We start from the raw sequence: 11,223 nt of genomic DNA, 5'->3' as shown, positions 1-11,223 counted from the left end.
AGTTGCCCCGTGTCCCATACACAACTCATCGCACTCATGATTGTTAACACTAGGGAGCCGGAGCGGGGCCTAGGTCACGTTTGTGGACATAAGCGGCCCACCCAGGGGTGCTAGGTTGCCAGCAGGAGTGAAGGTCCGGTGGCGCGCTCCCGGGTGCTGGAGATCAGAGGCCAGAAGGGGCGGGCCGAACTATGGGGGCGGAGCCATCGGCGGCGGCGGGAGGCACAGGACCCAATGAGCGCGAGCACCGCCCCCAGGGGTGGGGCGTGCAGAGCGCTCCCCCGCCCTCCCACTCGCCCCTGCCCCTCCCCCCGGGCGCCGGGGCCGCAGTGAGTGAGTGGCACTGGCAGCCTGTCAATCCCTCAGCCCAGCGGCCTTCGAGTCCCGTTCTCGGCGGCTGCTGGCAGGGTGCGTGGCTCCGGCAGTGGCGGCGGCGACTTCTCCCGCCCCATCAATCTGCTGTCCGCCCGGCGTGCGGCCCGCCGGGGCCCTCCATCGGGCTCCGCGCCCCCGCCGCGCCGGCCCGCTCGCTCCCAAACTTTCCTCCTCCGCCCCCCTCGCTCCTCTCGGCCCACCCGCCGGCCTCCTCCTCCGCCGCCGCCCGCCGCCGCCGCTCCCTCCCCCGGGGCCGCCGGGGCTCGGATCCCGCCCGGCCGAGGCGGCGGAGGCGGCGGCGGCGGCCGAGGGAGGGGAGTGCGCAGGCTGGCGCGGGGGGCGGCGTGCGTCCCGGCAACTCGGCCGGCGCTGCGGAGCAAGTTGAGCGGGGCCGCCCGGCGGGGCGCGCGGCGGCGAGGAGGCGGCGCGGCGGCCGCGTGAGGGCAGCGGGCGCCGCTGCCTCCGCCTCCGCCACCGCCGCGGAGCCCGGCGCTTCCGCCCGCCGCTTCTCCTCAGCCTCGGCGGCGGAAGCCGGGGCCGGGAACCCGTCCGTGCCGCTCCAGCCGCGGGCCCCGCCGGCCGGGCCGCCCCCTCCCAGCGCGGGCGGGGAGCGCGCGGCCGCCTCCCCCTCCCCCTCCCCCCCTTTCTTCTCCTCCCTCGCCGCTGCCGCCGCCGCCTCAGCCTTTGCCTCCGCCGCCGCCGCCGCCGCCCGCTCCCGCCCGCGCGCGGCGGGATGGACGATCAATCCAGGATGCTGCAGACTCTGGCCGGGGTGAACCTGGCAGGCCACTCGGTCCAGGGGGGCATGGCCCTGCCGCCTCCCCCGCACGGCCACGAAGGGGCGGACGGCGACGGCAGGAAGCAGGACATCGGTGACATCCTCCACCAGATCATGACCATCACCGACCAGAGCCTGGACGAGGCGCAAGCAAAGTTGGTGTCGTCTCATTAAGCATCTTTTGTGTGTGTGCGGGAGCCGGGCCCGCGGCCGAGTCGGGGCCCGGGGTAGCGCCCGGGGCCGGGGCCGCAGCCCCGAGCGGGGAACTTTCTCCGAAAAGCAGCACCGGCGCGGGCCTCGGGGGGACCGGCCCGAGCCCCTGGCCGCGGGCGGGAGTCGGCAAAGTTGCTCTCGGGGCTTGGGACGGACTCGGCGCCGCGCGGACCTCGTGGTTTTCTCTCTCATACCGCCTGGCCCGCTGGCTGCCCGGCCCCCTCGCGTGGATTCAAAGCTCCCGCCCGGACCCCCGTGCGCGCTGCCCCGCGAGGGCCCCGGGCCGCAGCTCCGAGAAGTACAACTTTGTCCCCGGGCCCGGGGCCTGGGGCCCGGCGCCAGCTCCCCTTGGCCGCGGGACGTCCTCGCCGTCCGGGCGGCCGCCTCGCCCGGGGCGCGGGGCGATGGGCGATGGGCGATGGGCGGTTCCCTGGCCGGGCCGGGGGCGGGCGGCCAAGTTCGCGGGGAAGGGAGGGCCCCTTCGCAAACTTTGCCGAGCTGTCACCGCTCGCTGGCCGCAGTCGGCCGCCCGGCCGCGCCGCCGCGGCTCCCCCTGCGGGGAACGGACGCCGGAGCTGCTCCGCGCCGTCCCCTCCAGCGGGTCGCCGCCCGCCCCGGTGTCGAGGCTCCCCGCGCGGGTCTGCGCCCTGTGGTCGCCGAGGCTGCTGCCTGCCGGGCAGACGGGTCGCGCTGCGTTCGGGCTGGAGCTTGAGCCGCCGGAGCTTGCCGGCTGTCGCTCACTAGTCAACTGGAGTTTCTTTTGACTTGCCAGGGTTCAGAAGCGCTTTCCAAAGTCGGGGGCCGGAATTAAATCTTGGGTCTAACTTGAAGGCGCCATATTATTCCATAGGTGATGCTCATACCTTTGTGTTTTGCTATTTGCCTTTTAGGAAACATGCCCTGAACTGTCACAGAATGAAACCTGCGCTCTTCAGCGTCCTCTGTGAGATCAAAGAGAAAACAGGTAAGACTCTGCGCCCCGCAGTGGGCCAGGAGACCCCCGAGGTGGGGTCGGAGCTACTCCTTCGACTCCAGTTGAGAGCTGCTGCTTTTGGGCACCGCCATCTTTGATCATTCTCTTCTTCCCACCCCCTGATCTTGAGAAAAAACTGCAATAAATCTGGAGTCGATTTCTCAATTCCATTTCTGATGTAAAATGAAGTGTAGATGCGGACAGGGCTGGGTCGCAGTCCCCAGGCGGCCACCCCTGGCTGCAGACGGGGAGGGGGCCCGGAGCGCCAGCCGCCTTCTCCCGCTCCTTTTTGCCTTGTTTGTATGTCAGTTTTTAAAAGGAGCAACGGGAGACTGGATGCCAGGGACCGAGTCCCTGGGAGAAGCTTCGCCCGAAGTTTGTTTTACTTAGACAGCTTTAAGCATCAGCTCCACAGATATAAGAATAGATGCAATTGAACAGACTTCAGTGGCTTGTTTGAATTAGTGTTTTAGTTGGAAAGACTACTTTTAAGAATCGGGGAAGGTTAATAATGATGCTTTTAGGCATATAAATGTATGTCATCTATTAATAGTTTTAGTAAATTTTATGCTTGAAGTCATTACATTGTACATATGCTTAATGTATTTTATAAAGTAGAGAAAGGGCCACAGATGCAGATTAAACAATTTTTGAAGTATTTAAGTCAGGGATTATACAAGAAGACAGCTTTTCCGAAGTGATGGAATGAAAACTACAAGTACATATTAGGTAAATTTTTGGCAGTTCATTTTGATTTAATTTTCTTGTTAAACTCTTTTAATTGAAGATATTTGAGTCTTGAGGTAACAGTTATCACTCAAGTGGAATTAGAGATTTAATCTAGATGTTTTAGTATTTGTTTTATCTGCCCTGTACAAGAAACAAGTGCATTAAATAAGCTTTACTGTTGATTTTTTTTTTTTTTTTGGTGTTTGTTGGCTCTACAGTATTATAAAGTTGCCATTTAAAAAAATTTTTTTTAATGTTGAAGCAAAGAAGGGAAAGTTAAAGTCTAGGATGTAGCAATATTCATATGATATTATTTAAAAGGTTAAATGTGATTGTGTTTAAATTGAGTGTACAAATAATAGCACACTGCATATAATTGTTAATTGGCAGAAGGTACTCTCCTTTTAAACAGATTTTCACCCTGCAATGCTATTCTGATCCAAAAAGTAGTCAAGAATAGATCATGAGTTATTGGTGTCCATTAAAATATATGCTAAAACCATAATCAACAGCAAATATTGAAAGCCTTAAAGAGTACTATTTTACTTTTCATTCACATAATATGCACAGTTTCCTAATGTTGAGTGGTTCTGTTAAAGATTTGTTTTGTGAACCATAGGCATCTTAAATTGCTAACTTTTACCCTGTGTTGATTTTTACCTCTCTTTAGAAAACATTGTGATTTAAAATGGTAGGTAATTTTTACTGGCTATAAATCTGAAAGTCTTAGTGTAGAAGCCTGAAAGTACGTAATTCTCAGTAAATTATGTTGTTTAATGTCCAAGGATTTTCTTGCTATCAGGTCTCCACTTCAGTTTCTGCTGACAGCTAAGCACTGGGGTATTGACTATGTTGTGAATATTAAGATTGATTCCACTTCATACGGCATTATATTACTGGGGTGAGGGGATTGATATTTTCCTGTCACCCCTTCTCATAATTTGTATTTTTTTTTCTTTTTTTGCCTTTTTAAAGTTTTGGCCTAGCCAGCTTCAGAACCAAACCCAGCAAACTGCTTTTCTTGTTTAGACATTTAGAAGGAGGCAGAATTCAATTAGGAAGCATAAGTCCTCTAGTTGCTTATTTGCACAAGACTTAGTTACACCATTCTGAAAGGAAAGTGTAGTCAACCTCATGTCAAAGGTGAGTTACGAAAAAGAAACAAGTCTTTTCAGAGTCTGGGATTACTGGCAGAAAGAGCTTTGGTAGGGCTCTTGCTATTTAAGAAGCAAGAGGTAGCTGACAAAGGAAATTTTTGTGCTTGAAAATTGTTTCTGAGGTTTTCAGTGATAACTTGTAAATTAGGTCCTCTTTTTGTGCTTTGGCCAGCGGATCCAAGTTTGTACGTTATCTCTTTTGTAAAAAGCCAACAGCCGACAGTAAAGGCGGCTGTCTGGGCACAGGCATCTTCCTGCCAGCCTCTCTAAGCTCAAGAGGGATGGGATTTAAGTACCGAATGATTGATGGGGGTGAAGCTCTTTCTCTCCCCTTCTTTTTCCCCTACTATCCATAGCTCCACCTCACTCTCCAAAACTAGGCTGAGAAGGAGACAGGGACACTGGACTCAGAATCCTTGATGTGAAATTAAACAGCTGTGTAGACACGAGTGTTACCAAAGCAAAGAAAGCAGGGCAGCAGATTTCAGGTCCCTCTACCCTCCCATCTGTTCCCACAGTCATGTTTTGGAAACACCATGAACTTATAAAATAATCATTGTAGAATATATGTGTATTGTATAATGCTTTTTCTTAAGATCATTTAATTTGATAATATAGTATCCAAACAATAAGTCTAATCTAGAGAAAGTTTACCTTGTTTGTCATTTATAATAGAAACTGGGAAGATTATGTGATGACTCTATTCTGCATAATGGGCGGGTGGGGGGGTAGGTAGTAGGGGGTTGACTAGTGGGGGGGAGAGAAAACTGTCACTTCAGTGGATAATGTCATTTCAGATGTGCTTTGAAAATAAGACAAAACCGTTAAAAAGAAAATTCCATGTATTTGTAGATTTGCCAGATTTTGAGGTTTCTGATCAGGCAGTGAACATTGCCCGTTCTGTTGCACATGAGGGATTTACTTTGGAAAAAATCTTTTTTTCATCCTACCAAATATGAAAAGGTATTTTTCCTTCTGACAGATAAATGGGTAATCTACCACAATTATATTATTTTCTTGTTCAGAGGTAGGCAAAGTATACTTTACTTGAGACACTTGCTTTTTCTTGAAAATAATATTTTTTTGTAAAACTCATACAATTCTTTTGGGGCAGAAAAGTCTATCATTGTTAAATTATGGTATTTATGCATTTTGAAAGCAACTGAAAAGTTACAGGCTTTATAATTGAGATATTAATGCATTTTAAACTACATAAGCAACCAGTAAAATAAATATGTTTAGATCTTCCTTTTGATTTTCTTTTCTTAGTCTTATTTTACCATCTATCTCTTATTAAGTATCCCTGTTGCTATGAAGCCTCCTCATTTACATACTTTTGGGGGGTTAATTCCCTCATATCTTTTTGGCCACATTAATCTTGACTATTGAAGTACTTTCCTTTGTGAAACACTACCATCCTCACAAATCTTTCTTTCCAAAGCCCTTAATAAATGACATTTCAAATGAAGGAAGTGGTTCTTTTTGAGAAAAAAAAAGTATTTAAAATTTTTTAATGAAAATCCAACATTTTAGTATATAATCTGAATCATATTGTGAAAAAATGTAGTATATTAAAAAAAAATCAACCACTACCTTTTCCTTTCTTTAAATGGTAGGTTAAAAAACTCCACGTTGATAGCTGCCAACCAAACTCTGATTTATTGCCACCACAAACCCTAAATAGCGTTCATTTACTAGTAATGTCTAATGGCATACATGATGGTTTGCCAGATTTGTGGCCTTTGTGAGGCTTATAAGCAGGACTGACTTGGGAAGATCATAAAACTTAATGAACTTCTCTACTGCAAGAGGTGTCCGCAGGGGAAGAGAAAGGCCTGCTTGGCTGGTTGGGCTGGTTGAAGTATTTTTTATGTTTAAGGAGAAGAAGATGACTATTAAAAATGCTTTACACTTAAAGGAACCCTCCATAGAAAGAGCCATAAGAATTTTAGATATCAAAATTGTATCAAGAGTGTAGCTTCTGGGCTTTTATGTGCATTTAGATTATGATTTATATGATTAAACCTTTTATCTTTACTGCTGTAAGTATGACTAGCTTTCAGAGGGATAGGGCAGTATTCTTGGTCAACATTTCTCTATTTAATTTTGACCCTGAATGTTGAGAGACTCATTGGGGTCTTCTTTTTCTGGTCTATTTATTTTTATTTATGCTCCAGTATTAAAATTTGTTCCTTTTTTCTTTATACAGTGCTATGTAATTCTTTAATTTCCAATTGTTTCAAAACCAAATATTCCATCAAGTGAAAATTCAACAAGGTGAAAATTGTTATATGTGGTCTAAATGTTATTGTACATACTCTATACCTCCTTTTCAGTTGCACTTGCAATATTTCCAATATAATTATTATTTTTTCAAAGTTTTAAAAACAAATATACTGTTTCATAGACGATTAATATTGTTTTAATGAACTTATTTTCTCATTTTTAAAAATGTTTACTGTGGACAGCTTCAAACATGTTGATAGATGGGAAACTTGAATCCCCATGAAATTACAACATTTTAAATTTTGTTTCAGTTTTAGACGTGGCTTGTTTACATTAGAAATATTAAATGATTACACTGGAAGAATTACGTAGGTGTATCTTGGAAATATCACAAGATATATTTACTACAAATTTTTTTCTTAAAGCAACTTAAAAATATTTTTAATCAATTATTTTTCCTATTTTTGTAAATTTGTATAACTTACTGAAGGTTGTTTCAGGAGGTTTTGAGGGAGCATGTATAGAATGGTGTATTTCTAACTTTCTTTATTCTTTCTCTATCATTGTCATAAGATAATACATGCAGAAAATAATATTTGCAAAAAACCTAGAAAAAAAAATCTGCTACCATATTGGTTTAGAATGTCATGATCTAAAGTATCAAGTAAGTATTATCTTAAAAATATAGAGCTGTCTTTCAACCATTTTTCCCCCAGTAGATATATGGTGAACTCTCTTGTCAATACTAACTTGATCTGTGCAAGTAATTCTTTCATGCTTCAGTTTTAGCGGGCTTTATTTTATTACAGATTTGTGTAGTTTTGGTATTTTATTTGGAACTTTACTAAGTTATTATGTAAATTTACATAATTTTATTCCAAGTCAGAATTATATTACAACAGCAAAGGAAGCCCTGACTTGCTCCAAAGAGCACACTGGTTTATCGGCTTGCGTAAAATATATCTGTGTACATTGTTCATACCGTGATCTTTTTCCTTTTAATTAATTTTGCTTATACTTTTAGATTTCATTTTGTAAATATTGTAAAAGGCTACTTCCAAAACATTTAAGTTTAACGTCTTATTTTGCTACTTTTTGGTGTCATTGTATAGGATGAAATGACATGAAGTATAACTATAAAGAATTAAAATGTCATTATATGAACCACTCCCTAAATCAGTCATCACTTTATTTTATATTATTGAGGTATCTATTCACAATAAATACTTAACACATCAGCACCAACACATCAATTTAAATAAGGATTTTTAGACTATTTTTCTATATTTGTGTACATGTGAACATCTTTAGATACTTATTTCAATATTGACACTATGAGAATAATGTTTTATTTGATTTCTCAGCAGGCTTGTGTTTTAGCCATTTATCAGTGTGATCAGCATGATTTAGGTAGTAACTGACTAACAAAGCTTGCACACCCTTCCTCTCGTGTTGACCTTTTCAAACATTTGCTCTACTTCAGTAGGCCATTTGAGTCTTTAAGTATGAACAAAGTAAATAATTTACATCACTATGTTGTGTAAATTGGTGAAAGTTTTTCAGATCTGTCTATCAGATCTATCACATCTTTTACAAAGTTATAGAAGTTAAACAAATTACTGTCAAAGCTAGATGACAGTGTCATAGGGGATATTTCAATATCCCCTAATTTTTGTGAGCAATGTATAACAAATAAATTATAAGTAATGCTTGAATGAGCTGCTGAAAAAAAAAATAAACCTTTTTATGACTTCAGATACAACATATTTGAAAATAAATTTCATTAATCTTTAACACTTGATTCTAATTCCTTTGTAGACAGAATAGTAACCGGAATTTCTTCCTTATTATTTTTTATGAATATATTCCAAAAATACAGTATATTTGTAGTTTTAGATGTAACAGTAGTTTGCTTTGCTACTAAATTTGACTAGCAAAAAGACTGGTGTGATAGAATGTATTAAGTTGAATCGTTATTTATTTATTTTTTGGACTGCCTATAATAGCTATAGGAGTGTAACTGATTAGGACTGCAAACAAAAATAATTGTGGATAAAAATTGTTAAAAGTTTTGTACTTTTTGTTTTCTACAGATTAACTGCTTTAAAAATGTTAATCTGTTTTGAACAGTAACCCTTTTGTGTGATCATATTAATGAGAACTTGGTATACATTGTAATCCTTTTAATGCTGATGATTCCTCACAGTGTTTAAACCATTATTTGGGAAACTCAACATATGTTATGGCAAAATGATTTTTTTGTTTGTTTTGCTTTATGTGATACATCAGTTTCCAAAGCATATTTCTTAGGCATCAGAGTCCAGCAGGTGGCTTTTTACATTAAAATATTCATAAATTTTAAAATCTCATAAAATTTTATTTCAAATCCAAATTAACTAATTGAGAATGTCAACATATCCACTGTTTCTATATTAACATTTATAATAGAACAAATGGTTGCATATAGAAATTATCTGCAACATAATCTAAATTAAGATTCTAAACAGGCATTACAGATGCTGGTAACTTTGGCAATCATCATTTTGTTTGGTGCACAGTAGTAAAACAGTGTGCGGTAAAAGTGTTTAGAGAGAGAGGATAAATAAATTGAACAGTTTTGCAATGCAAAGTGGTTTGTGGTGTTTTTGAGGATTTCTTGGCTCTCTCTTAACTGCTATTGTGAGCCTGGAGCAGATTTCCCCATTGCTAATGCCCTAGAAGTATTAATTCACTTTGATATGCTAATTAGAGGGCATTATGCAAGAAATGAGATTAAGTGGCAGCATGAAGCCATTTGCCTGTCAGTAAATTGAGAGCTTTAGCATCAGGAGGAGCTTTGTTTTTTTTCTTTCTTTTTTTTTTTTTAAGTTTCTCTTGGTTTTGCATATAAATAAAATTGATTGAAAGGTCTAGAGAAGATTCTAGAACATTGGTGGTTTTTTCCCCCCCTCTCATATGATTATTTAAACTTAATGTTACAGGATTTTTCTGAATATTAATGGACTTAATTGGATTTTTCATTCTGCTCTCTCTATATGAAAGTATACTAAGAATTTTGTGTCATCTAATCTTTTATTCGAAAGCCTAATTTCAGCAACATGGCTAGTGAACTGTCATCACTTCATTTCAGACATGTAGACTTGCTTGTGTGCTTGTGCACCATTGCCTTCACCAAAATGAACTTTGCAAGAATATATATTCTTCACTAGGGAAAGAAGGAAGAAGTTGTTGAATTGGGTTTCAGGAAACTATATTAAATGAGCATTAAGACTGACTTCAGTTACCTGAAAGCTGAAACAATTAGAATTAATGGTAAAACCATGCCATTTACACAACCTGTGGAATTTACATAATGGCATCTGTATGTTGTGTAAGATTACTGTAATATTTGATTTTCATGTTGAAGTTGAGTTTAATACTTGATTCTGATTTTGAAGACATTTATTGGTGTAAGCCAAGGTCTTTGTTTTCTTTCTATAAAGCAACTATGGCCCTGGTCAGTGGCTCAGTGGATAGAGCGTCTGCCCAGTGTATAGATGTCCTGGATTTGATTCCCTTCGGGGCACACAGGAGAAGCAACCATCTGCTTCACTCCTTGTCCCTCTCCTGCAGCCTGTGGCTTGATTGGTTCAAGCGTTGGCCAGGCACTGAAGATAGCTCCCTTGGTCTGAGTATATCAGCCTTAGGAGTTAAAAGTAGCTTGATACTTGAGCATTGGGCCAATTGCTAGGTAGATCCCATTTAGGGCACATGTAGGAATCTGCCTCATTATCTCCCCTCCTCTCACCTAAAAAAAAAAAACCCTTTCTTAGGATTCTTGCATTAAAAAACTAAATTCGTAGGGAAAAAAAAAAAAAGGACCCAAGTGATTTTCTGCATTTTGTGGGGAAATGTATGAGTGAATACTGTAATAGGAATGGTGGATGGGGAAGAGGGCAGAATTTCTTTGGGCCTGTGAAAAAAAATTAAGGTTTCTTCAAACATGGAACTTCTACCTGTTAAACCATCCATAGAGGTAGAATTGTACAACCCTGGTCTAACTACAATCTGGTGTGGTGAGTAGGAGCAAGTTTGGATAAAGTGTTCGTCTTGAGGTTTGGTTCTAGTGTCTGAATTCTACCACTGTAGCTGTGACTCTAGACGCAATAAGCCATAACTTCTCTACAGATCTGTATGGATTATTTAGTTACCCCAGATGCCATGCATGTACACTACTAAGGCTGGCATCTCCTCCGTGTGCATGTGTGGTTGGTGTCTGTTAATGTGAATAGGAGTTAGGAATGTGCACAGAGAGGGGGTGTGAGAGTCTCTTGATACAAAAGTTCTGATTACATTTCTTAGTGAGGACTTAGTATATCTACACATTAGCTGCTCTTCTAAATAAAATACTTGGTTACTTTAAATTCTCATTCCCTTCTTAGATTCCCTGAACTAGTTAAATCAATGAACCCTCATTAGTCCTGATTACTTACAAAATATCATTTAAAACATATGAAGTTATTTTTGATTGAAATGGGAACAAAAAGCTTTTGAAATTGCATATTATTATTTTTAACAAAAAGGTTTCTACAGGCTTTGAGGTGTACTAATAATAAACCTTGTAAATAGGAATTTATAGAGGAATTATTGGGAGGGACTTCTAAAATTCTCGAGTGACATTTGATGGGGGAAAACTACTGCATTAAAAATATATATAGAGAGAGATGTGAAATGAAGCTTATAGATGCATATTATATAGAAACCTTTATTACCCTCTAATGAGAAACCTTTAT

General features: G+C 42.2%; 1 protein-coding gene across 2 annotated transcripts in view; it reads left to right on the top strand.

Annotated features, from left to right (window-relative positions):
* The first annotated feature begins 330 nt into the window (after window positions 1–330).
* The window catches only part of PBX3 (PBX homeobox 3), a 222,472-nt gene continuing 211,579 nt past the window's right edge, over window positions 331–11,223 (top strand). The window contains exons 1-2 of one of the 2 annotated variants that reach the window (XM_066367143.1): window positions 331–1,308; window positions 2,257–2,330. In XM_066367143.1, coding sequence (XP_066223240.1) covers window positions 1,109–1,308; window positions 2,257–2,330 — 274 coding nt within the window. In that variant the 5' untranslated portion in view covers window positions 331–1,108. The remainder of the gene's footprint in view (window positions 1,309–2,256; window positions 2,331–11,223) is intronic. The other variant, XM_066367144.1, reaches the window with a different exon arrangement.

The sequence above is a fragment of the Saccopteryx leptura genome, chromosome 2, assembly GCF_036850995.1.
Source record: "Saccopteryx leptura isolate mSacLep1 chromosome 2, mSacLep1_pri_phased_curated, whole genome shotgun sequence".
Classification (NCBI taxonomy): domain Eukaryota; kingdom Metazoa; phylum Chordata; class Mammalia; order Chiroptera; family Emballonuridae; genus Saccopteryx; species Saccopteryx leptura.
Note: the sequence above shows the minus strand (reverse complement) of the source record. Positions and strands in the feature narration are given on the sequence as shown.